The sequence below is a fragment of the Plecotus auritus genome, assembly GCF_963455305.1.
Source record: "Plecotus auritus genome assembly, chromosome: 7".
NCBI lineage: Eukaryota > Metazoa > Chordata > Mammalia > Chiroptera > Vespertilionidae > Plecotus > Plecotus auritus.
Genome location: NC_137774.1, coordinates 10,592,563 through 10,618,230, shown reverse-complemented (window position 1 = coordinate 10,618,230; position 25,668 = coordinate 10,592,563). Strand labels below are relative to the sequence as shown.

General features: G+C 59.1%; 1 protein-coding gene across 4 annotated transcripts; it reads right to left on the bottom strand.

The window, feature by feature from the left end:
* Positions 1-4,547: 4,547 nt before the first annotated feature.
* TBKBP1 (TBK1 binding protein 1) lies at positions 4,548-21,943 on the bottom strand. 4 transcript variants are annotated; one of them, XM_080682808.1, is made up of 10 exons: positions 21,830-21,943; positions 19,686-19,945; positions 19,140-19,262; positions 18,779-18,883; positions 17,579-17,759; positions 16,832-17,007; positions 16,573-16,634; positions 8,025-8,143; positions 7,069-7,805; positions 4,548-6,110 (listed from the first exon to the last, which is right to left on the bottom strand). In XM_080682808.1, exons 2-10 carry the CDS (start codon positions 19,908-19,910, stop codon positions 5,982-5,984), a joined length of 1,857 nt encoding a protein of 618 aa, XP_080538934.1. In that variant the 5' UTR covers positions 19,911-19,945; positions 21,830-21,943; the 3' UTR covers positions 4,548-5,981. The 4 variants fall into 4 exon arrangements, with proteins under 4 accessions (XP_080538934.1, XP_080538932.1, XP_080538933.1 ...); XM_080682806.1 differs by lacking the exon at positions 21,830-21,943 and adding an exon at positions 20,088-21,149; XM_080682807.1 differs by lacking the exon at positions 21,830-21,943 and adding an exon at positions 20,088-21,149 and having other exon boundaries at positions 16,832-17,004.
* Between the last annotated feature and the right edge of the window lie 3,725 nt (positions 21,944-25,668).

Genomic DNA, 25,668 nt, shown 5'->3' with positions numbered 1-25,668 from the left:
GGGGGCACAGGAATTTCCCTTCATGCCAAGCAAGGGCTCTACTTCTTACTGACCTCTGTCCAACCCCCTTGGCCCAACGGGAGGGGTGGAACCTCCTGTGAGCCAACCCACCTCGCCCTGGCCTCACCTTCTGCCCTGGCCTCTTTTAACACCAAATACCTCCCCCTCTCCCCCAAGCTTGATGCTAACTGGGAATCCATGCAGAGTGCCTAGGTATAGAGTTGGGGGCAAGAAGTGCTCCGGCCCGCTGAGGTGTGCCTGGTGTCTGCCTCACCCCCTGCCTCCCCCCGACCCAGTACACTCCACATTTTTATTCCAAGGAAGTAATGGAAATAGGAGCTTCTCCCCAGGTCTGAGGCCCCAGAGGACCCTCAAGGGGGTGCCAAGAGGCCAGCTGCAAATTTCCTTCTTGCTCCTCTTGTGCTCAGGAGAGCGAGATTTTCCCAATGGGGAGGGAGTGCTGTGGCAGGAGCGGTGCCAGGGCCAGTGAAGATGCTGGCCACGCAGAGGGGAGGCAGCAGGTGGTCCGGCTGACCCCTATGGAAGCAGCATGCTCCCCTCACCCTGCACCCTGCGCTGCATATATTCTCTCTCTCCAAAATAGCATCTCTGGAGGGGGGAAGTGGAGGAAGTTCTCAGCTCATCATTCGCTCCTTCCCACGGTGTGTTCACAGCCCTCTGGCTGTCTCTCTCGACCTGGTTTCCCGGCCAGGCCCTTCTGCTCTGCCTCCACCCTCACCACCGTGATCTGCCAGGTCCCAAGACCCTCTGGCAGAGAGCGAGCCTCCCTCTCTGGACCCTTCATGCCTGCCGTCTCCTACCTCCAAGCTGTGGCTGAGCCATCATCATTCCCTACTCTCTTTGGTACAGAAGTAAACCCATTGCACAGACACTGAGCCCCAAATGTGTTTGGGGGGTCTATGTGGTAGTCACTGGGGGCAGGGGACACCTGGGCCCTACCACAGAGTGAAGCTGCGCCAGAAGCCTCTAACAGAGCTGGGAGTCCCCTCTCCCTCCCACCCCATGGCGAGGGCCAAGGTCCCACACTGGACCCAGGTTGGTAGGTGCAGTTAGGGCTCTGCCTGGGACATGCCCAATGTGACAGTGGAGCAGGACGCAGTGCTGGGGTCATCACGCCTAGGAGAGGGGCCTCAGGGATGGGGTTCTCAGGAGAAGGAAGCGGGTGTGGAGTCGGCTCTGAAGAAGGACAGGGGCAGCACTGGGGTGTCTGGGGTTTAGGGATGTGGGAGGCCGGGATGGGGTGTCTGCCCAATCTGAGGTAGGAGGAGCAACAGTGGGTGTATTTCCCCTGCCAGGGGGCAGCTGTGGGGCTGCAGAAGGCCTGACCTCCTGACCCCAGCACCGTGTGAGTGTTGGAGGCAAGGAAAGACAGTCTCAAAGCCCCCCCAGGGAACCACCTCCCCCTTTGTTATTTCTGGCTCCATTTACTTGGTCAAGAAGGGTGTCAGTGGTAATGCAAATGAGGAGGTGTCAGAGGTGCTGGCCGACACCCATCCTGTCCCCCTCCCGGCCCTCCCCCAGTGCCCACACTCACGCAGTCGACTCGAACATCTGCGAGGCACGCCTGGTGCCCTTGCCCGTGGCTGAATTGGCATGGAGGGTGGGTGTAGCTGCCGGTTCTCAGGGTTTCTGCTTCTGCCACAAGAACAGGGGCTGACACCAAAAGGACCAAGAGGGCCTCCCGCTGATGCCCAGGTCCTCCCCTACCCCCGTCCCCTCCTGTTCTCTCCCCTGCCAGGCGTCCCTGAGGTACTAATATCTAGACCAGGCGTCCTCAAACTACAGCCTGCGGGCCACATGCGGCCCGCCGAGGACATTTATCCGGCCCGCCGGGTGCCGCTGCCTGTCCTGCTTAGCAGCCGACTCGTCCCGGGCCCGCAGTGCGCATAGGAATTTGTTCATAGTTTTTTTTTTAAACTATAGTCCGGCCCTCCAACGGTCTGAGGGACAGTGAACTGGCCCCCTGTTTAAAAAGTTTGAGGACCCCTGATAGACAGTCAATGCCCCCACACAGGGCCTTCTCTCCCAGGCTGCCCATGGGAAGGGCACACACTGGAGCTTTCCCAACAGCACCTGCTCGGCCCTCTGCAGGGCCTGAGCTCTCCAGAGGCACTTGGGCAGCCAGGGGGCACCGCTCTGAGTGCCAAGCATTTCCCTGGCGTTAACACGGAGAAGGCAGGGAAGGTGCTAGAGGATCTCACGCCACACGCTCTCCTCACATTGTCTGGCCTCTGCCCCAGACACCTTGTCCACCCCTTCCCCGTTAGGACCCCTTGCCCTTGGGGTCATTCCTACTAGTATGTCTGCCCTCAATTCTTCCTGCACTAGCCAGCGTTGTTCTGTTCTTGTCCATGCTGAGAGAGAAATGGGACCGGGGGAGCTGTTCCAGTCTCCCTACCCCTTAGAGATGTCGCTGAGTGAACCCCCACCCGCTCTGTTCTTCTTCATTAGTCCTAATCAGCGGGGTGAGGCATTTCTCATTAACACGCTGACTCACCACACGCCTCTCCCTTTTGTTAGCTATCAGCTTCTCTCCCGACAGACACACACACCACCACCGCCACCGCCACCACCACCACCACCACCGCTTCTGAAAGGAGTGTTGCTCCTCTCAGCTGATTCCCTGACACAGGGACCAGGAGTTGGGCAGGGGACTCCATGGTAGCTCAGGCTGAGGAAATCCTGGGGGGACAGGAGCAGGGCTGTAGGGTCCCCAAAGATGAGGCAAAGTGTTTGAAGGCGAGGCTAAGGGCAGAGGGGCTGGAGCTGGAGAGAATGTTGGGTGCTGGCCTTTCATTGGGTGCGTGGAGACAACCCATGGATGGCCTGGTCTCTGTGAAGTCTCCCTCACCCTCCAACCCACCCCCCACGGTGGGTCTGTGCTGGTGGGAGTGAGCGGGTCCCCCTGCCCCCCGCACCAGGTGTAGCTGCCTCAGCAGAGGTCTTCCAGCCACTTTGCTCCGCTCCTGTGAAGGCTGCCTCATCCTCTTACCTTTCCAGGAGCCTAGAGATCTAGACCCGTTTACCCCCACACTCAGACCTTAGTGCCCCCCACTTTACTCCTAGAGAAATGAGGAGCCAGCGTCCTTATATCTGATGACATCCTGCTTGGAAAGGGAGGGATGTGTTGGCAGGACTCCTCAGCCCCTCTTCCAGCCCCCCAACCTCATAGCCTCTCCTTCGGTGTGTCTGTGTGTGGGGGGGGGGGGGGCATTCAATGGAAGGCTGTGGTCTGGAGAACCTCGGCTGGGGGCATATTTCCCCACTTTCCCTCCCAGCCCCCAGCAGCTGAGCCCTTTCCCAGGCCCTCAGAAATCCAGGAGACAAGCTGCCAGAATCTGCACCTTCTGTTGTCAAGCTCTCTCACCCGATGACGGGGCCGAATGTCCAGGTTGCAGGAAACCCACGTTCCCTCCCACCTTCAGGTGTGCCCCTGCCTGCAGCTCGTTCCAGGTCACCCTCTGCCTCCTTTCTCAATGGTCAGGATCTCTCTCTGCCTAGTGCTCCTGTGCCACCCCTACTTCATCCTCGCCCATCCAGCAAATGCTTCCCAAGACCCGAACAGGACCCAGACCCCAAACCTGGGTACGGCCTTCTGCTACAGGAGTTGAGATGGGGGTGGGGTGCCAAGGGGCACTGAGCATCCATGTGCCAGAAGTTCCAGAACTTTCTTTCCCATGACTTGTGAAGCCATGTTCCATAGGGATCACTGTCCTCACCTTCCCTGTCACTCAGCCCTTGACTGCAGATGAAATCAAGGCTGGATGAACTTTTAGAGGAGCAAGGCGGGGCTGGGCAGTCCCCCAGGGAATCTGGACCCTGACACTAAGTGGGGAAGGTTGTTCGCCCTGGGTCTAGAGCTGACCCTCGGGCCTTCAATTAGCAATCGCCCCCACCTCTTGTTTTGAAAGGTGAAAGGATTATGTGGAAATGAAAGGCACCCAGAGCTGATGCATAAGAACCTCAGGCCCTTTGTGCAGAGAAAGGGCAGCCCTGGCTGGGGCAGGAGTCAAGGGTTCATGACCTGGCTCTGACCTCCCGGGCTATGAGACTTCTGAAGCAGCTGCTGAGCCTGGAGCCCAGCCCTTCCCCTGCTCTCAGACTCATGAGGACATGGAACACGGATGTTCTTCCTCTTTAAGGCCCCAGCCTGGTTCCTGGCAGGCAGAAACCATTTGATGAAGAAGTAGCTGCTACTAATAAATGAGCCCTCAGGGAGGGCTTCAGACCTCCACCTGCCAGGCCTTCAGGGCAGAAAAATTCAAGAGTCCCCGACACCTGCTCAGGGCTGGGGTGGCTGCTCTGTCTGTCACGCAGATACCCTCTGCTGCCCCAGATCTGTCCTACATAAACTCATCACAAGTCACCTGTGGCCACTTGCATGCTTACGTCTCCAGAACCACCTTGGGAGGTGGGTGCCCTCTGCACCCCCTACCTGCCCAGTGACCACTCTCCATGGCGCTGTATCTTGTTTTCAAGGCCTCGGGGTCTCTCCCCACCCCTGCCATGGAGGGCACACACTGAGCGCAGATGGAACAGGTAAGTTTTATTTGGACTTTCAACTTGTTCAGAGGGCTCAGGGGCCCCCACCTCCCCTCTGCATTCCCCCCGAACCCAATTCCCCTCCCTGGGGGCACACTCAAGGTACAATGCCATGTGTCTCTGGAGTCCTTGGCCCCTTCCCCGCCTGACACCCCCCTTTACTCCCCTGCGCTGAGGGGGAGGGGAGATGTGCGAGGAGGTAGGGGCCTGGAAGAGTTGGATCAGAATGGTACATGCACTGACAGTAGCGTCCACCGCCACCGGCCTGGGGCTGAGACCCAGGAGAGGCTGGCAGTGGGGGGTGGATTCATCGTGGGTGGCAGCCTCTCGCTGTAGGAAGCTCCCCACCTCAGCCCCGGGACCCCCTGGCCTCCTGCTTACCCGTCCTTCTGAGGGTACAACTCTGAGGTAGATTGCACAGAGGGAATGTGGGTCACTGGGCTGTGGGAAAGGGGTTAGCTCTTTTGTATTTGATCTCCACAGCACCCTGGCCCATCCTTAGGTTCTGGCCTGGGAGGCAGGGCTGATGACACCCACCCAGCTAACAGAGCCTGAGTCACACACGGGCCCCGGGGTACCTGTGGTGCCAGGGGCTCAAGGGGGGTAAGAGGGGAGGGGAGCAACTGTCATAACCACCTGTGCCTCGGTGCTGGGGGCTCCGGGGGGAGTGCACGGGCCTAGAAGGCTGGCACAGACAGTCCCCTGGCCTGAGCGTCATGGTGCAGGGACCCCTGGCCCATACGGCAGCCTCTTTAGGCTGGATGCTCCCAGTCCTTCAGGGTCCTCCCTCTCCTCTCCCACCCTCCCTGTTCCCCAGGGTGGGCAGAGGGGGAGAACAGGACTGGCCTGCAGAGAGTGGCAAGAATCAAGGTGTCTCCTTCCCCCAAGAGGGGCCCAGGCCACACGCCCTGAGCTGGCCATGGGAGGGAGGAACTGGCATCCGTGTGCAGGGCAGGCTCTGGAACCCCACTCGGGCTGAGCTCCTCGGGCAGAGCACGGCCTGAGAAAGACGGATGTCCGGGGAGGGGCTGAGGGAGCTCCTGGAATCCTTTGATACCCTCCCTCTCCCCCAGGCCCAACCACTAGACATCTCCTTGGATCCAACTGTGTTTGAGAACAGAAAGGCAGAGGGAGAGGCTGGGTAGGGTACCCCCTCCCCGTCCCAGCCCAGATCCCCATCTTCCCTTGGAAGCCAGGGAGCTGGGGAGAGCCTTGACTGACCTCCTGAGAAGAGCCAGGGCTGAGTGGTGCCTAGACCAGGGAAGATGGCACACACGTTCACTCGGTAGCTAGTGGAGGTATCTGGGGGTCGCAAGGGGCAGGGGCCCCCCACAAGATTCATGCAGCATTCAAAGTGAGTGAGTGCTTGGGGGTGATGGGAGAGGGCAGGGAAACAGCCAGTGGGTGGGGGAGGCACCCTAGATCTTGCTGTTCTCCAGGTGGGAGTCAATGTGTTTGATGAGGGCGTCATCCGGATACCCGACTGGGAAACCCAGCTGGCAGAGGGGGCAGCTGCGGATGTCAGAGCCCACTGTCTCCATCAGCAGCTGTGGGGAGAGAGGGAAGTCACTGTGATCCCCAACCCTCCCTCATGCTCCCCACATCCCAGCCTGCCCTTTCCCTGGGACCCAGGACAGGGAGGACGGCAGCGTGCAGAAGGGTTCTGGGCACCTTCAGTCCAGTGCCAACTCTCTCCTCCCCGTCCCTGCCCACCTTCCACCAGTTCAGCATCCACTCCCCACCCCAGGGCCTGGGGTCACAGGAGGTGTGCGTAAGGAGGTGTGTATGCTCAGTCTGCCAGGGCATCTGCGGTAACGAGGAAAAGCCAGACTCAGACGTGGCCAGAGTGACTAAGACACCGCTGCCAGATAACTCAACGCACTGAATAATCCCCAGCAATGTATAACCCAAAAATAATTTTCTGTTTGGCTTTGGGATGTATTTTGGTTCTTCGAGGTGGCAGGAGTTGAATCTGACATTCAGGAAACTCATTCTTTCAGTGAAACGATAGAGCCCTAAGATAGGTTGTCTTCTAAGACAGGTATTGAAGGGGCTCTGAGGCCTGATGGAGGGACGTGGGTGCGCAGGCCTGTCCCCGTGTCAGCCAAGACCCTCGGGGTCAGCATGGCCTCCATCGCCAATGAAAGAGCAGATGCTCACTGCTGGGTGTTCCACTCAGGTCCTGTGCAGAGGGTTGCAGGCCATGGCCTCCCTCCCAGGAGCCCTCTAACGGAATCACTGCCCTCATGATGCAGATGAGAACACCCAGGATCTGAGAGGATAAGTCACTTGTCCAGATCCCCACAGCTACTAGGCGGTGGCGTCTGGAATCAAAACCAGGGCTGTCGTTCTGAAGACCAAGCCCTGAACCAGAACCCAGAACAAGTTGTAGTGGCCCATCAGGGCCCAGCTACCCAGGCCCTAGGGGAGCAGCAGGGAGGGGTCAAAGGAAGCGAGGCTGCCAGGTCTCCCATCCCCCACGCGGAGGGCAGATGCCCCACTCACGTTGATGGACGGCCAGGACTGCGCGTGCTCGGCGTGGGCATAGGCCGTGGCTGCAGGCGACTCGGGGATGGGGAAGCCCGCGCAGAAGGAGGAGCAGCGGATGGCGCCCGCCTCGGGGCTGGGCGGGCTGGGCGGCACGGACCACTCCTCCTCCTCCGACGGCTGCTTCTCGAAGCGCAGGCGGATGCCGTCGAAGGCGCGCCGCGGGCTGAGCGGCCTGCCGGGGCCATAGAGCTCGGCGGCGCCGTAGGCCCGCGGCTTGGGCAGCGTGGCGGCCTCGGCCTGGAGCCAGGGCGGGGAGGCGCCCGCGTAGCCCGCGCCCTCGGCCAGCTCGGAGTAGCTGCGCCGGCCCTGGAAGCCGGCCTTCGCGTGGTGGCTGGGCGGCTTGGCGTAGGCGCGCTCGGCCAGCGTCCTCTCCCCCGGCGGCGGGAGGGGCGGCGGCGGCCGGGGCGGCGGGGCCGGGCCGGCGGGGGGCCCCGGGGACCGGCGCTGCGGGCTGGGGGACTGGCACGGCGGCGGCGGCACCGGAGACCGGCGCTGCGGGACGGGCGATGGGCAGGAGGGCGAGGCCGGCGAGAGCCGCTGCTGGGGTGAGGGGCACGGGGGACCTGGGGAGCGGCGCTGGGGGACGGGGGACTGGCACGGGGGACACGGGGGCACCGCTCGAGCAGGCGGGGATGGTGAGGGGCACTGGGGGCCCGGGGAGTGGCGTTGCGACAGCGGCGAGTGCCTCTGGCCTGGAAGAGAAGCAGGACCAGGTCAGGGGACGGCGATGGGGAGAGAAGATGTCAGAACTGGGGGCCAGGGGCTTGCTTGCGACCAAAGCCCCCCGCCCCCGTCTCCTCCTAACGCCAGGGAAAATGCATCAGGCATGAAGGGAAAGGAAGAGGAGGATGGCACCATTGCTCTCCCAACCTGGGGTCCAGCCCTGGCCCCCCTGCCCTGCCCCCTCTCACCGCAGCTCCTGGTCTGCTCCTGCAGCAGAGTCCTCAAGATGCGCCCCTGCAGAGAGCTCAGCTCCCGGAGGCGGCCCAGCTCCTCCGTCAGCTCCGTGTAAGCCAGCGCCAAATTCACCCTGAAGGAGACCCCAGTCCCCCCAGGTCATGGTCTGACCCCGCCTTCCCTGACCCTGAGGTCAGAGGGCAGGGAGTAGGGAAGAGGAGGAAAGTGGGTTTACTGTCACAGCTGTGGAGCAAGAACTGGCTCTGCACCAGCATCTGGCCCTCTCCTCCCCTCCAGGGCCCTCCTACCCCAGTTTAAATGCCACTTTATTCCAGGGAGCCGCCCTCTCTTCCCAGCGAATGGTACCTGGGGCTAGGGCAGTGGTTCCCAGACTATGGGCTGGGGAGCTCAGTGATGCCTGGGGGTCCCTGAATCCAGGTGTCACCAGGCACTGCCTGCGGCCTGAACGTATCTCACACAGGTATGTGTGAATGTTTTTCCAACCTGTGCGGAAGCTGTGGTGACAGATAAAACACAGATTCACCAAAAAGCCGCATGGAATCGATAGTAGCTTTCGTCACTGTGCGTTTTTTCAAAGAGCACCCGCTGAAAGTGGAAGCGCAATCCGTGTGCCGCGGGCAGGGGGTCCAGGAAGCGCCCTCAGCTCTGCAAGGCTGGGGACCACTGTTGCACAGCCCCTGAAGAGCCCCTTCTGTAAGTGAAGGGCATGGCCTCCTGGGTTGGCAGAGGTGCCAACGGGTAAACTGGAGCCCCCGTCTGCCCAGTGCCGGGCCCAGGGCCCTTGCTTCCATCTCTAAGCTGCCTCTGAGCTCCCTTGAGCCTTGCACCGCCCAGGAGCGCCAGGGAGCCCTCTACACAGAGATCTCTGGGGACAAATGGCTGTGCACTCACCCGGGGGGGGGGGGGCACCACTCACACTGAAAACTTATCCAAGTTGCCTTGTTCTGGAACTTCACTGGCAGTTCCTCGAAGGTGGGAACTATATCACTGCATCTGTATTCTTAGCACCTTGTCCCGGGCCTGGCACCCAGCACATGAATAAGGAGCTGAGCCTTTCCATCCATTTTTCTTTCTTCCTCCACTTCCTGCTCGGATCTCCTGGGCACCCACCCTCACAAAGCTGGAACAGACTATGAACGTGGCAAAGACTTCACCCGCTTCCCTCTTTGCTTTCTCTTTAGGTCACTTTGACCCAGAACCTCCGAGGTTATCACTGTCAGCATTGCCCCGCCCCTCTCTCCCACCCTGGCCTGCTCGCCCCCAGAGAGACTGTCCGGACCTCACAGGAGGCTCTGCCATGGCCTTGGGTCTCTCTGCCTTCTGTCCTGGGCTTGCACAGAGTCCGGGAGGCAGGGGTGTGGGTTCTCCCGCATCCCCCATACCTTACCAAAGCCAGAAGGGGCTCTGGAACTTTGTGGAAATGGGAGCTGGAGGGAAGTGACAGGCAGAGGCGCAGCCACTCCGGGTGGATCACTTCCCAGGGGAGGCCCTTTAGCCCCAGGAGCTGCAGGGCCCTGGGCAGGAATGAGGTGGGGATTTCTCCAGACTCTCACTCAGGCCCTGCCCCCATCCCACCATACAGGCATGTGAGAGAGGATGTATGTGGATGGGAGGGAGTGGAGGTAGGTGTGAGGCCAGTATGGTGAGTGTGAGGAATGGTGTGAGAGTGAGTGTGTGTGTGTGTGGCCCCAGAGGAGAGGAGGGGAAGTCGTGAGGTTAGGGCCTCAGAGGGCAGGAAAAGCCGAGGTGCAGGGTAGGTAATGACTGAGCTCCCTCACTCTCACTCTCCACTCACTGGCTGGCTCTCTTGCTAGAGCTGGGTGGTGGCGGAGACCATGGCGCCTCCCACAACAAAACTATCTTTGGGTCAAAGCGAAATTATTGCAAACAGGCAGGGATTCCTGTTGGGACAAGGCTACTTCTTAGGGAGGGAGATCGCTCACCCGCCCATCAGATGTGGGCCGAGATGGAGGAAGGAGGGTCCTTTCGGAAACCCTCCCTGAAGGGCTGCAGGCAGCCCTCAGTCCCGTCACATCTCAGCCCCTGTGTTGGCTAAATGTGTCCCCTGTCCACCCACTCAGCCTATGGGCCTGTGCGGAAAACGCCATCTGCCCTGCCAGACTGGAGGCCCCGTCTGTGTGTCCCACATTAAACTGGGGACTCCGCAGTGGGAGGCTACCCCCTTCAGACCTGGGGAAACCTGAGGGCGGGAGCTGTGTCTCCCCCATCAGACTGGGGGCTTTTGAAGAACCACGCCAACCCTGCAGTGGGGGGATGGGAGGGGTTCAGGGCAGGGCAGTAATACGGAGCAGCGTCCTCCTCTGACCAAGCAGCCACCGTTTCTCTCCCCATTCCTCTCCCCCTCCGCAGTCACTGCTGTATCTCAGGTGACAGATACAGGTCGGTGCCTTCACACCCCGACTGGGAGATCTCACCTGCCGCCCTCAGTTCCCAGGCCCCCATCTCTCCCCTGCTTGCCTTCCTGCCCTTGTCAGGAGCTAGCCCAGTTTCCAGCGCCCCGCTTCTGGCAGCCTCCTCACAACAAAACAGAGCAGCAGGAAATGGAAGAAAGGCGTCCCTGGCCCAGAATGGCCAGCCCCTCACAGCTCTGATCTGGGGCAGGCAGGGACTGTCCTGCTGGAACCCCAGGCAGCCCTCCCAGAGACCTCTGAGACCTGGCCAGGCGGCGAGAGCCAACCCCCTGATGCCCTATGACCCTTTGGGAGCTCCCCCTCACTGGGTGTCCCTCCCTACCTCAAGACGCACAGAGCCAGGCTGCGAAATACACGAACGACCCGAATGACTCACATTAGAAAACACTGCCAATTCAGTGGAAAAAAAAAAAATCTCAACTTCACAACACAACCCAGAGTCACACACGTTTCCTGGCTTCCCGGCCCTGCTATTTTCCACTATCGAGGCTGGTCGGGAAGGACGGGTCCGGTGAACGGCATTTGGGTGCTTCTTGATGGCTTAAACTACGCGGGAAAGTTCTGAGTCTCTCGGAACCTGGGAGGCACCCAGGGAGAAAAGAATCACAAATCATCTATCTGTACGAGCGCTCAGCACAGGCCATAGGAACTTCGCTTAATCTTCGCAACAACCCTACAGAGTTGCCACTATTTTCTCCACTTTACAGATGAGGAAATGGAGGTTTCCAGAGGTTACGTCCTTGACCACAGTCATAAAGCCGAGGAGTCATGGAGTTGCTGGAATGGGAGCTCTGGCCTCCTGGACTCCGAAGTCCAGGCTACCGACCACTCCACTATACCCTGCCTTCCAAAAGGAACGGGCAAGGGTGGGAAAGTGGAGATGGGAAGGCAGTAGAGGAGGAGGAAGAGGCTGGAGACCTCCAAAGTGGCCGGGGGCCCTGAGCATCATCACCCCGCCCTGGGAGCAGAGGGGAAGGAGCCAGACATATGTGGAAGCGGAGTATCAGGGCTTTAAGAGGCTGGCCCAAGGTCGCGAGCAGTGGTGACACAGAGCAGGCATTCAAACAGGCTCTTGGCACCTCGGCCTGCTGAGCTGGCACCTTCAGAGGAGCAAATGGCAGAGCTGGCAGGAAGAAGGGCACCCTCGGCAGCAAATCTTTCCACCCTTCATTGACTTATCCTTTCATTCATTCTTCCCACGCGGAACTCGGGGATCTCAAAAATCCACCTGGCAACAGTAATCTTCACTATTGTTAATAGAGCTACCGAGGTGGGAAAGGTTAGAGACCTAAGTGTCCTCCTCTATTAAAGGCCTTTCTGTCCCAAACCAGCTGGGAGACACAGAAGCCCCTGGGCGCCCTGTGGTGGAGCGCCAGTGAGGAGTTCACACGCTGGGTCATGGATTAGAATTAGGGATGGGCTTGAGGTCAAGGTTAAGGCTAGGGTCAAGGTTAAGGCTGGGTTCAGGGTCAGATTAGGGCTGGGGTTGATAGTTCATTTTCGGTCAGAACTGTGGACAGAGTTGGAGTCAGGATAAGGGATAGGGTTAGAGTCAGGAATGGGATCCATATTAGGGTCAGGAATGGGGTCAGGGGCGAGCTGGCCATGGGGTCAGTCGGCATCATGAACTGACTCAGGATGGGGAGGGAAACAGACATCCAGCCTGCCTAATCCTTCCATCTTTGCCCACAGCAGCCCTCAGTTGCCCCCAGTCACCTCACACCTGTGGGTAAATTTAGGGACCAAACTTTCCACCACCCACAGGCACACCCAGCATCAGTCTTCCCACACGACCCTCAGGGAGGGGACCACAGGCACCAGGCCATGGAGCGGACTTGAGGTTACGGGCCGCGGCGGGAGGAGGAAGTCACTTTGCAACAACCCAGTGCTCCACCACTTCCTCTCCAGCGCCTTGAGCCCCTTCACCCTCCTCGACCAGCTATGACTTGCGGTCCGCGGAGCCCGGCTCTTCATGGCAGCCCTGCCATGCTTCCAGCACCGCGAGAGGCTCGGGTGCCTGGGCGCCTCTCCCACGCAGCCAAACCGAGCCGCTCACAGAGAGGCTGGGAACCGGAGTCCCTGGTTAGGTGGGGGACCACACAGCCCCATTTGCCCAGAGCTGTCCTGGTTCACACTGGTCGCGCCAGCATAAGTGCTAATAGTGCCCCTGGCACTTTCCACGGGGATCAGGTTTGATCCACAAACCCCCGGCCCCTCCGATCAGGGCCTCCAGCCTGAAGAAGAAAAATCTGAACCAGAAAAACAACCCATTTGCTCAGAACCTGCTCGACATGTACACTTACCTTCTCTGATTACTTCACTGCTTTGAACCTCAGTTTGCTTAGCTGTAAAAGGGGACAATACCTTCACCACGTGTGTGTGTGTGTGTGTGTGTGTGTGTGTGTGAGAGAGAGAGAGAGAGAGAGAGAGAATTAAGTGAAATTTTGTAGGTAAATTGCCTCGCTTAGTGTCTGGCGTGGAGGAAGGATCAGGGGAGTGCCCAGAACACGGGTGAGGGAGGGGAGACCACTTTGATCCTTTTTCTGGAGACACCAGCTCAGTGACTTGGGTTGAAAAATGAGAGGAGGATGTGGAGTTTCCCAGGGAGGAAGAGAGTGTGGTAAGAGCTACTCTCTGCCTTCCTGGCAGGGAAATGGCCCGAGACCGGTTCAAAGCCCACCAATCCCTCAGACCACAATGAGGTGGGAGTGGTGGGCCTCAATTTCAGAGCCCTGCCCCACGCCTGCGCCCCGGGGAGCCCTCAGGGCTGCAAGTGTTCAGGGGTTAATTCCTGTGAGCTCTGCTGGTGCCCTGGCTGGAGGAGACTTGAAAGAAAGGAAGTAGGGAGGGTGAGAAGCATGAAGGGGGAGGCCCTGGGCCCGCTGCTTCTGGGGCATGAGGCTAAGCTCAGGGTACATGGGGGTCTCCGACTTCCGCCCTGACCCACCCCACACTGCCCTTGACCTCTGTGCAGAGTTTCCATCCTCTCTCTCGGAGTTCACACTTCTCCCCCACCACTAACCGCAGCCCACGCAGAGGCTTGTGGGCGGAGAGAGGGGCGTGGGGGTGGGCGGAAAAGGGCCCAGGCTGCAACATTGAGCCCCCCATGTTGGGAAAGAAGAAAGACCCATCGTTTACCCCTCATCACTCATACTGAGCCCCGTGTCTTTTTACAGGGGACCCCTCACGAATGAGCTCCCTCCTTCACTGAGCCCTCCTCACTGAGAGCCCTCAGACCCCTGAAGAAGCCCCCTTGCCACAATTTCCCCTCCTCCCTCAGCACAGGCCACACCTCAGAAAGGCTCTCTGCGCTGGGCCCAGAGGGCAGGTGGCTGTGGGTCCCGCACCTCCCCCTGGACAGGGCACCTTCAGGAGTAGGTGGTGCCCACTCCCACCCCCTCCCTGAGGGGCCCCCAGGCCTTTGGTCCCTGAGTGCCCCCCTGCAGCTCTCCCCCTGGGGCCATTTGTTTCCCCGGGCATCGGTCACCAGGTTTGGGGCTATCCAAAGGGCAGGGAAATCTCGCCCGGAGGTCAGACCTGGATGCAGTCTGGTCTGGGTGTCCATTTTCAGAGGAACATTGATGACCAGAGCTGATGGGCCAGGGACTGGAATGGGAGGCACTGGGGACCCTGGGGCTCGGGCTGCCTCCCGGCCTCAGCGCGGGAAGGACCTATGTCGGAGGATTCATAGAGGCAGGAGCAGCATGAGGGGGCGTACTGTAACACCCAGGACTCCCCACGATACAACGGGCTGCCCGGGAGGTGTCCAAACTGAGAAGAGGGGAGAACCTTTTGGGGACACAGAAGATTCCCACACGGGAGTAGGCTGAATGCAGACATTTCTGGGGCCCCCACCCGGATCATGCAGCCCCTGCATTCCTCTCCTGGGTAAACCCATCTGTGAAATTCCCACGAGCCTGGAGGGTCAGGAAGACGTAGAAAGAAGAGGAGGGGTCAGCGGGGGAAAGTGAGCCGACACAGGTCACTGAGCCCTCAGGTGGGAGGACAGGGGAGGCATCCCTGGGGAAGCGGACTATTGCCAACGGGAGCTGTCTATCAGAAAATAAAACTGCCGAAACCGGTTTGGCTCAGTGGATAGAGCGTCAGCCTGCGGACTGAGAGGTCCCAGGTTCGATTCCGGTCAAGGGCATGTACCTTGGTTGCGGGCACGTCCCCAGTGCGGGGTGTGCAGGAGGCAGCTGGTCGATGTTTCTCTCTCATCGATGTTTCTAACTCTCTATCCCTCTCCCTTCCTCTCTGTAAAAAATCAATAAAATATATTAAAAAAAAGAAAAGAAAACTGCCGGGGGAGTGAGGACTTCCGCTGGTCATTACCTCTTGCCAAGCTGGGGCTGTCCAGAGAAACCCAGCCTGCAAGCAAGTGTGAGGCCGGCAGGCAGGGCCTGGCTGGCCCCAGAGCCAGAGGTCCAGGAGGCCCGAAGGCAGCGCGTGAACCACTGGGACCGAGGGGAGGAGCCAGGAGGCCAGGGAGGCAAGACCAGCTCATCCTATGGCCAAAGGGCCTGGGCGAGGCAGGTGCCGGGGAGAGGAAGGAAAAGGGGCTATTCTGGCCACAACAGCAGAATGGAGACTCTGACTTCCCAAAGCACTTTATGGGAGGTGTTCTCTTTCACTCACTCACCCTCAGCCTTGGCCCCTTGGGACCCACCACCCCTCCTCTGCCCTCACCCGCTCATCACATCTCTCAGCAACGACTGACCTCTGGGCCTGTGAGGGGAAACTTGGGGCCAGAGAGGTGAGGTCAGCAAAGCATAGCCACTCAGCACCCCAGCATCCCTGGCCTGGAAGCCTAGCTGTTCAGACTCCAGCCCCAACACAACCCCTGTCTTCTCTCGGGGTTCAGCCAATTGGGGGCATCTTCACTGCTGGGTTCTGAGAGGGGCTGGACTCAGTGACCCATAAAGGGCCCTCCGGTGTGACTTTTGGAGCAAGCTAAGATCCTAGGCTCGTGTGTGTGTGTGTGTGTGTGTGTGTGTGTGTGTGTGTGTGTGTATGTTCCGGGTCGGGGCACACGGATGAGTATGGGCTCTGAGTCCCAGCCACAAGCTAGGGTGGACCCTCTCCACAGAGGCCTCTCGATGCCCCGCAGCAGCCTAGCTTAGGGGTCCCACCCACCAGGCCCACAAACTGTGTTCTCACCCCCCACCCTCCCAGCTATCACAGCTCCACCCAGGCCCTCACCCCAGGGTGCAGAGGGAGGTGAGGAGATCTCCAACTGGCCAGAAGCTGGGAGGAAGGTGGAGGAAGCCTGCTGGGGAGGACCGCTGGGGGCTTACAGCGGGTACGCTGTGTGATGCAGGGTGAGTTCCTGCCCCGCTCTGGGCCTCGGTCTTCCCTCCAATGCAGGGAGAAAGCCTGTGCACCTCATCTCAGGGGAGAGGGCTGAGGCGGAAGGAGGTTTTCACTCTATTTCTCAGAAAGTGGGAGAGGATGAGCTGTGTGCGGATGTTGAGAGGCATCAGGCTCACTGCTACCCGGCTGCCGCTCACCCTCGCCCGGCTGCCCAGCGCTGCCCCAGAAGCCCCCACCATCAGGCTCCTCACTGACATCGCTCCCTTCCTACTTCCTGCTTCCCTTCTTTCCTGGCAGGATTCCAGAAGGGCACCCACAGAGTACATTCTAATTCCCCCCGAGGAAGTCCCTCCTGAGACAGATGAGGCACCTTAAATCCCGAAAGAGGCCATCGCCTTCCTCCTCGTCAGCGAGGGGAGGGCTAACCGAACTGGCTGGGCCTTGTTCCTGGGACAGAAAAGGTGGCCCCAGAGAGGCCCCAAAACTCAGCAGGGGACACAGGACATAGCAGCAAAGGTGCTGAGGCAGCCTCTCTCAACCCCCTTGAGCAGACACGGCCTTGGGTGCCAGAGGAAAGCTAAGGGAACCTCCTGGAACCTGAGCACCCCCAGAACCTCACCTCCTTCCTGTGAAGGATGCAATCACACAAGCAACCCAAACCCCACAGCTCTGATGGCTCCGAAGAGAGGTCCCCCCAAACAATGCCAAAGGGAGATGTCAATCAAAGGGAGGGCCTGGGAAGCACCACTCCTGGGGTTCAGAGGTTAAGAGGGAGAGGATTACAGACACCACTTACTGATCATCTCCAACTCTTTTCACCCACGCCATCTCCCGCTCCGACTGGTTGGAGGCCAGATCCTAAGGGAGAAGATGGAGAGGTCTGACACCAACCTCATCTGGTCTGGACTCCCCTTCTCTACCATTTCCAGGGCCCGGCTGTACCCAGTGAAGAAGTCTTAAACCTCTCAATGCTATTTCCAGCAGCCCCCAGACCTCCACGGAGCTGTAGAGGTACCAGAGCAAGGGCCCCGGGCCTGTGCCCCGCTGTCCCTTACCTGGGCCCGGGTCTCCTGCAGCTGCTTCAGCTCCTCCTGTAGCCGCTCGCACTCGGCCTGGAGCTGCTCCTCCCGAAGCTGAGCCCCCCGGGCCTCTCCCTGGGCAGCCTCCAGGGCCTCTTCCAGGCGCCTCCGCTCCAGCTCACTCACACTCGGCGTGGGGCCTGGCCAGCCTGCTGGCAGGGGAGAGGACACTGTCAGGCTGAGTCCAGCAGCTGGGCACCTCCACTGACTCCCAGATCAACACAAAGAGAAAGAGGTGAGGCCTGCAGCAGGAGGGATCCGAGAGAGACAGCTAGAGGGCAGACAGCCAGAATGAGAGATACCGCGACTGAGGACAGGAGGAGCTGAGCTGCTGTTTCTGACCTTCCTGGAGGCCAGGGGAAAATAAGATGGCCCGGAAGGACCCCCTGGTCAGACTCAAGTCTCTGAGCATCCTCAGGACCTCTCCTAATCACAACCTAAAGCAGGCAGGGGACTCTGGTTTGGGGTGCCCTCTGCTGGCACCTATGAGAATTGCATGGGGGTAGCCAGGGTGGCCGGAGAGGGACTTGGATGGCAGAAATTGGGGTAATAGTGGATGGGGTGAGGGAACAGGTGGTGAGGTGGGGTGATTATGGGGGAAATGTAAAGCGTTATAATGGGGTGTTGACTACCTGAGAAGCAGGAGGTGCCCAAAGGTGTTGAAATGGGGGTTTGGCTTGGGGAGTTTGGGGTAGGGAAATTTAGGGGGAGCTGAGATCTTACCGTGACTCAAGCCAGATCCCCCTCTCAGAGTCAGGTAGTGCAGGTCCAGATCAGCACAGGGCGGGGCAGGGGCCGGCGGGGGACTCAGGCTGGAGAACGCTGTGTCCTGGAGGCCTTGTTGCTGCTGCAGCTGCTGCTCCAAACCACAGATCTGCCGCAGGTGGGTCTCCACCAGGGCCCGCTGTGTGGGAAACAAGGGGGGGAGGGTCTGCACAGGGCCACGGTGCCCCTGGAGCCTCCCCCCCGAATGCCATGTCTGAACAGCCATCACCCCCAAATTGAGCAGGCCCCAGGTCACTCCACCCTCCAAGAGACCATGAGTTCGAGGGCTCCTCTCCCAGCAACTGCAGAGCAGATGTCTCTGGCTACTGCCTCTTGCAAGGTCAGAGTGAATGCCCCTTCCATGTCCCTAACACACACGGACACTTCAGGAAGCCTCAGCCCCCTGTCCAGACACCACCTCAGGAGCATGGTAACTTCCATTTGCATATGTGACAACCACTCTGGCTTCATCTACCTCATCTATGAGATAGGGACAACCACACCTACCTCTTAGGTTTGCTATGAGGATGAAAATGAGTAACTATCTAAAGAGATAAGAATGGTGCCTGGCACATAGCAAGTGCCGTGTAAGTGCCTTTGATTGTTAAAGCCAAGCATTTTTACACTAATGCCCACAACAGCTCCGTGAAGTTAACTGCCCCACTTTTCAGAGGAGGAATGCAGGCTAAGTGACTTGACCCAGGTGGCAGCTAGGAGTGGACAGAGACCATGCCTCCTGATTCTGACCCCTGCCCACTTGCTCACACACACATGGCCATACCCTGATCCAGAATCACACACATGCCAAGACCCATCCCAGCAGCCCCAGGCACTTCCGGTCACCTTTGCCCTCACTTACAAAGCCTCCCAGGAGCAGTGCTGTAGGCCTAAGGTAGACCCAGCAGGAGACTCAAACATACACACAGAGCCACAATGTTCTGCGGGGTCACTCACACCGTCACCCCCGACACTGCATGGTCGGCATGTGCACAGTCACTCACAACCGACAAGGCACACACACACAGCCCCACTTATAAGGCCACACGGGCACTCACAGACAGACACACAGGATCGCAGCGGGGTGCGCACCACAAGCACACTCACAGGGTGACCCACAACCCGGGTCACACTCTCCCACCCCAGCTCCCTGGGCCTCACCATCTCCCCAAGCTCTGTCTCCAGGTCGTTCTTCTCCACACAGAGTTTCTCGTAAGCCTGGATCATCTCCCCGAGCTGTTCTTCCTGCTCCTTATTCTTCTGCAACTGGATGGGGCCCAGAGGGTTGGGGTGCACGCCAGTCAGGCCCATCACTGACTTAGGGGCTGAGCAGCTCCCTTAGCCTCCCTCCCCCATTCCCAGTACCCAGTAAAGGGGCGGGAGGACCTGTGGCCAGCCCTAAGGAGGATCATGGCCATCTCTGATCAAGGGGTCAGAAGGCCAGAGGCCGGTGGGTAGGGGAGGTGTCTGAAATTGATTGAAGCAAGCTTAGGGAAAGCCGAGAGGCCTGCAAGGGGCTCACCTCATGCTGGAACTGGTTGAGCCGTTGCTGTAGGCTGACCTTCTCCACCTCCAACAGGGAGCCATCCTTGATTTCATACAGAGAGAAGCCGTGCTCCTCTCCGAAGTTATGGATCAGCGGGTACTGTGGATGGTGGGCAGGCCCTCAGGAGAGCTGGTGCCTGGCTCCCTTCCCAGGCTGCAGGCTCATTGTGCCCCTGCCCTGCAACCTGCCTCGGAGCCCCTCCTCTAGAGGGATCTGCACATCCCAATTCCCATGGGCCTGTAAGCGTTTCCCACTCCCCAGACCTTTAGATCCCAGATCCGCCACTCCAAAGCGTATCCCTTCTGATCTCTTCCTGATTGGCTCTGGGCTCTCCAGGGTTCCCATCCAAAGCAGACACACCTCTCATGGGGGACTCCCAAGTTTCACGAGTCTGTATCCTGACCTCTCTTTTGGATCCCTAGAATCTCTGCTGAATCCCCAATTCCTGCCATTAGCAGCACCCCCACACCCCCCACCCCACACACACAAACAGCCAGACCCCCATCATCTCCAAGTTCTGACCTTGATCTCATAAACTTTGAGGCGGTGCCGAAGGGTGGCATTCTCCCTCTCCAGGCCCCCCAGACGCTCCTTGATATCTCCATAGGCTGTGATGAGGGCAAAGTGGGAGGCGGAGCACATGTCTCCCCCCAGCGATGGGTCTCCAGGAGCGTCGAGCCACACCTCACTGGGGCCCAGGGCTTCCTGGGTCAGGATACTGATGTCATCCTCAAACATGGACTCCATGGCGAGGGCCTGGGCTGCAGCACCCCTCGGGCCTCCTGGGAAAGCAGGAGACATGGTGGAGGGGCGGCCGGAAGCTTGTCCCCTGATACCCCTAGTCTTGGCCTGAGGTGCCCTGTGACCAGCTGAGAGGCAGCCTGGTCCTGCCCCCACATCTCCCACAGCCCGCTTCCAGACTACCAAGCCCCATCTTCTCTTCTCTGCATCCCTTGGGGTGAGGGGCTGGGACCAGGTGAAGACTTGGGGGTGGAAAGCAAGGGGGAGGTGGCAAGTTGGGACACATAAGCCAGTCTAGCAGCAGGGATGGGCTCCTCTTGGAACCCAGTGAACTGGAGGGAGCTGCCTTCCCAGCATGGGGCCCACATGGGGGCCTGCCTTGACTCACGCCTCAGCCCCTTCTCCAACCCAGGCCTCATTTCCCCAAATACCTCTCTGCCAAGTTCCTCATCCCGGGCCTCTGGCACCCCTGGCTCCTCTCTAAAGAAGGCTCAGTGCTCCTGGGAGGGTCAGCCCCACCACTATCAGCACTTCCTCTGCTGGGCCCCCGCCCAACTTCCCAGCTTCCTCCTGCAGGAGCCCAGAGTTCAGGAAAAGGAAGTGCCTCCCCCACGCTCAGCCCGGCTGTGGCAACCCTCCAGGCCCTCCTCACCCCTGACCTGGGACCCACAGGAAGTCCTGGAAGAGCGTCAGGATACACAGAGGGGCAGGGGGCTGGGAGAGGGCCTGGCCCCGGGGAAGAGGGCTGGCAAAGAATCCCCAAGCCGGCCCTGTGGGCGTGCACACGGCGAAATGGGGAGCCCTGGGAGGGGGCAGGAATGACTCAGGGCTCCCGAAAGAGTAGGCTAGGCGAGGGGGTGCGAGTGTGCTTCTCCCGGCCCTGTTTATGAATGTGTCTGCAGTTGGCATGTGTGGGGGAATGTGTGTGTCTGTGAATGAGTGTAGGTGTGTTACACTCAGTGAGTGCCTTAGCGGGGCTGCGGGCGGGGGTCAGGATGGAGCCGGGAAGTGGCCGTGTGTGTTTGTGTGCGCGTGTGTGCACGCGTGCGTGAGCGTGTGTGAAGGGTGGGCACGTTTGGGTCACGTGAGGCACTATGGGAATGTCCGAGGTGTGTGCGCGCGCCGGAGCCCGTGTGTGTGCAGGAGAGGGCTCCTGAGGTGTGAGTTGAGACAGTGGGGTTCGCGACCTCCCAGAGCCCTGCAGCAGGACCTGGGATGGCACGGGCGCAGGCCCAGGACCCCACACCGCCCCTCCCCCCTCCCCCCAATTAAGTGCCAGGGAGACGCGTGTGACCGGGCCTGAGTACGGAGTGTGTGCGCCTGTTTGTAGGGCTGGCCCCACCTTTAACCCCTTCCTTCCAGGCCCATCCCCTCCCCCCAACTCCGCTGGCCAGCGCGCACCACACCCACACCCCCGACCCCCTGCCCGCCACCGCGCGCCCCCTCACTAGCAAGGGCTCAGGCCCCCGGGCCGCCCCGACTGTTTCCGTCCCCTGCCTTCTCCCCTCCGCCCGGCGGCCCCGGGTGGCACCACGAAGGGCGGATGGGGAGGGGGTGCCTCCTCGGCCCGGGCCCCTCTGCGGCCCCTTTAAGAGCCGCCCTTTAAACCCCTTCAGCTCCGCCGACAGAAACCGTCGCCCCTCCCCTCGTGCGGGCAGAGACCGCGCAGCCCCCTCCCCGCAGCTGGCCGGGCCCGGTCGGCCGTCCCCGGGCCAGGGAAGGGGCTCGGGAGGCGGTGCGGCCTGAGGAGCGGCGGAGCAGGGCCAAGGGAAGGATGCGGGCGGCGGACGCCGGGTCCTTCCCCCCCACGCCATCCTGGGCCAAGTGCCGGCCAACCTCCTGCCACCTCCTCCCGGCCCCCCTCGACCCCCGGGGGCCGGCCTGGGGCGCGCTCCCCTCCCCCGCCCAGCTCCGCCGGGACTCACGGCTGCCGCGGTTCCTGCTTGTAATCGCAGCTACCCCCTCCGCCGGCTCCCTCCCCAGACGGGCACCGGTGCCCCCACCCCCCTGGCACCGCGCTCGCTCTCGCCCTGTCGCCGCCGCCGGGTCCCTCCCCACCCCCCAGCCCTCCCCCAGCCCCCCTCCCTCCCGCCCGCCCCGCTCCTCCTCCTCCTCCGCCGCCGCCGCCTCCTCCTCTCCGGCTGCTCCGGGTTTCTCCAGCTGGGAAGGCGCCCTGGACCCCGCCGCTGCCACCACCACGTGGTGAGAGGGGCGGCCGGCCCCCGCGGTGCGGCCCGCCTGGCAGCGCGCCCGGCACCCCCCGCCCCCGCCCCGCCGCGTCCGCCCCGTGCCCGGTGGCCCTCCCCGACGCCTCTCCAGCGCAGTGTGGCGGGGCTTGGGTGGTGTGCTGGGGGCATCTGCGGACTGTGCCAGGGTCAGGTGCTGCTTTGATTTTTGCTTCAGGGCTATACAGTTTGGGGGAAAGTGAGGCTATTGGGATTGGGAGGGGGGTGTCTTTGCTCTTCTGAGAAGGAAAACATTAGACCTACTCTTCATTGCCATTGGGCATTGCTCTGATAAGATACACACCGTAGAGGCCGGTCGGAGAGATGAGAGTTAAAGCAGTAACTTCTTCGGAAGCGAAAGTGAACTAAGGAGGTCAAAGGTTCATGTAGGAAGGGACCGCCCCCCCCTCCCACACTCCCACATACACAATCCCCTTCCCCAACACACAGACGCATCCACAGGCCAGCGAAATGAAGAATCAACAGATTTTACCCTCCCACAACGATTATTTCAGCTCTTGCCAAACTACGGAGCAGGAGATGCAAGTTTGGTCTTTTGTTTGTTTTTGCCACTTTCCCACTGTGTGACCTTGGGCAAGTTACTTAACCTTTCTGAACAAAGTTGGAGAGAATTCCCAGCCCCTGTAACCATGGGCATGAGAGCTAAAACCGCTCTGTGACACTCAAGGTGTTGAGTCATTTTGGCCAGCGGGGCTGCAGGTAGGAATGACGGAGGAAGCTGGAGGACTCTGGCCAAGCCCTGAGCAGCCAACCCTGGGATAAGGCGGCGGCGGGCAGGGGCTTGGGTAGGCTCAGCATTTAGCTGGAAGGAGGGTTCAGGCTGCTGGGGCCTGAGTCTACCTTTATGGCTCCTGGCGGGTGGAGTAGAGGGGTGACTCTGGAAAGGGAAGAGGAGAAAAGAAAAGATTTCTTGCATGCTGTGAGCTTTGAGAAACAGCAGCAGCAACTGCCATCTTGCCCCACTGTAGGGAGAAGATTGGACTGAGGGGTGAGCTTCTCCCCGGGAGAGCCAGCAGGGGCTTGGACTCTTTGTCTTCAAAGAAAGGGATCCTCACTGCTTTCCTTCCTCCTCCCCCTCCTCCTCCTCCTCCTCCTCCTCCTCCTCCTCCTCCTCCTCCTCCTCCTCCTCCTCCTCCTCGGGGTTCCTGAAGAAGACAGACCATCCGCTTCTCTCTGAGGCACTAGCTTTCTCTGGGCCATGTGGGACAACCCATCGGTCCTCTGGGTATGAAGGCTACCCAGCTGGGACATCTGTCACCCACTAATCCTGAAGGCTAGGCAGGTGTCACCTTCCTTAATGCTGCACAGCTTCTGTACTGAAGCAGAAGACCAGGTAAAAGATTGGACGCGAGGCTGGAAGGGGTGGGGCTATCATGAAGGGGGACTTGGCTACCAACTGGACTTGTGAAACTGCCTGCCAAGCCCTCCCTCACGGGAAGGGGAGCACACACTCTAGTAGATCAGTTGTCAGCCCCTGGTGCTCCTGGGCAGCTCAGGACACAGGCCTGAGTCCCAGCCAAATGGTTTATCCTGGCTTCTAAGCAGTTGGTAACGAAAGGCCCAGAGAGATTAGGCCCGTTTTATTATTATTTTAAAATATATTTTTATTGATTTCAGAGAGGGAGAGAGATAGAAACATCAATAATGAGAGAATCATTGATTGGCTGCCTCCTGCACGCCCCTCACTGGGGATTGAGACTGCAACCCAGGCAGGCATATGCCCTGCCCGAGAATTGAACCGTGATTCATAGGTCGATGCTCAACCACTGAGCCAAGCTGGCTGGGCAGATTAAGACTGTTTTAGGTGCCCCTAAAATACCCTGTCCCCATCCCCAATCTGGATCTCCAATCTGGACCTGATATCATCACATTCCGAATTTTCTGGTTCTGTGGCTAAAACAGGACAGTTCTGAAAGCAGGGACCATCTATTTTCATATCCCCAAGTGCCTTGAGGCTACCTGCTCACTGTACATTAATTAATTCAGCAAAGATTTATTTTTTCAGTGTATTTTTAAAAACTGATTTCAGAGAGCCTTGACCGGTTTGGCTCAGTGGATAGAGCGTCGGCCTGCGGAATGAAGGGTCCCAGGTTCGATTCCGGTCAAGGGCATGTACCTTGGTTGCGGGCACATCCCCAGCAGGGGGTGTGCAGGAGGCAGCTGATGGATGTTTCTCTCTCATCGATGTTTCTAACTTTCTATCCCTCTCCCTTCCTCTCTGTAAAAAAATCAATAAAATATATATATTTTTTAAAAACTGATTTCAGAGAGAGGAAGAGAGAGAGAGACGGATAGAAACATCAGTGATGAGAGGGAATCATTGATTGGCTGCTGCTTGCAAGCCCGCCCACTACGATGGAGCTCAAAACCTGGGCATGAGCCCTGAACGGAATCAAACTGTGACCTACTGGTTCATGGGTTGACACTAAACCACTGAGCCACACCGGCCGGGCAATTTAGCAAAGATTTCTTTAACCACCTTTTAATATGCTGGATGCTGAGAATACAGTGATGAGCATGTCTCTGAAGCACAAACATGTCCTTTTTGCCCTCATAGAGCTTATATTCTAGTAGAGGAGTCAGACCAAAAAGATTAAAAAATGAAACAATTACAAATTGTGATAAAGGGTAAAAAGATACAAGGGACAGAAATAAGAGAATTGGAGGGAGGGGGATCTGCTTTAGATAAAGTAGTCAAAGCAGGTTTCTCCGATGAGGTGACATTTAAGCTAAATCTTAAAGGGTAAGGAGTGCTCATGGTTGAGTGGATAAATGAATGAAGTGGTGTGACTCTGGATTAGTTACTTCCCCTCTCTTGACCTGTTTCCTCACCTGAAAAAGTGGGAGACTGGGCTCATCACGATGGAGGCAGAAAATGGGAAAACCCAGGGCCATGGTCAAGGGGAAGTGAGGCAGGAGCTAAGGTGGGAGAAGGAGAGGAGGGAATGTGGCAGACAGCTGGTCAGGCAAGAGTTGTAAACATTTCTAGAAGGCGTTCACAGGCACAGTAAGAGAGGACCCGCCTCCACTAGTTACTGGTAGGAGAGACAACCCCAAAGCAGGGCCTGAGTCACCCCTGCATGTTTCTCCTTGGGAACCACTGGGGAGAGACTATCTCCCACTCCAGGACTCTTGCTCTGGAGAAAGACTTTGTCTTTCTGGTCCCATTCTTGCCTGAAAGAGTAGGAGGAGATGGTGTTTGTTAACAGCCGGCAAAGAGATCGAATGAAGAAAAAACCCAGATGACTCAAATAGAACCAGGCAGGCAGGAACATTGATTAGACACATGTGGCCATACAGGACCCGGGTGCCACCTTCGTCCTCCAGTTCTAGACCTTAGAAATTAGGGTTCGATGCAGAACCATTCTGGGACTCAAACTGCAGCTGCTGGTCTTCCATCAAATCAGAGGTTTGTGCAGTAGTAGAAAGACCTTTACTTCTTCACCAAATCCCCAAATTCCTTTGCAGGCAACGCACACCCTCTAATCAAATTAGCCAGGTTTGACCGGAAATTGTTT

Bases quoted from the DNA above. Each gene is read 5' to 3' on its own strand.
- TBKBP1 (XM_080682806.1), bottom strand. From the start codon at position 20,190: ATGTGTCCCAACTTGCCACCTCCCCCTTGCTTTCCACCCCCAAGTCTT. The intron at 17,760-18,778 runs GTGAGGCCCAGG...TTTCCCACACAG, and splicing joins AGACAGAGCTTGGGGAGATG to CGGGCCCTGGTGGAGACCCA. The intron at 7,806-8,024 runs GTGAGAGGGGGC...CTTCTCTTCCAG, and splicing joins GGAGCAGACCAGGAGCTGCG to GCCAGAGGCACTCGCCGCTG.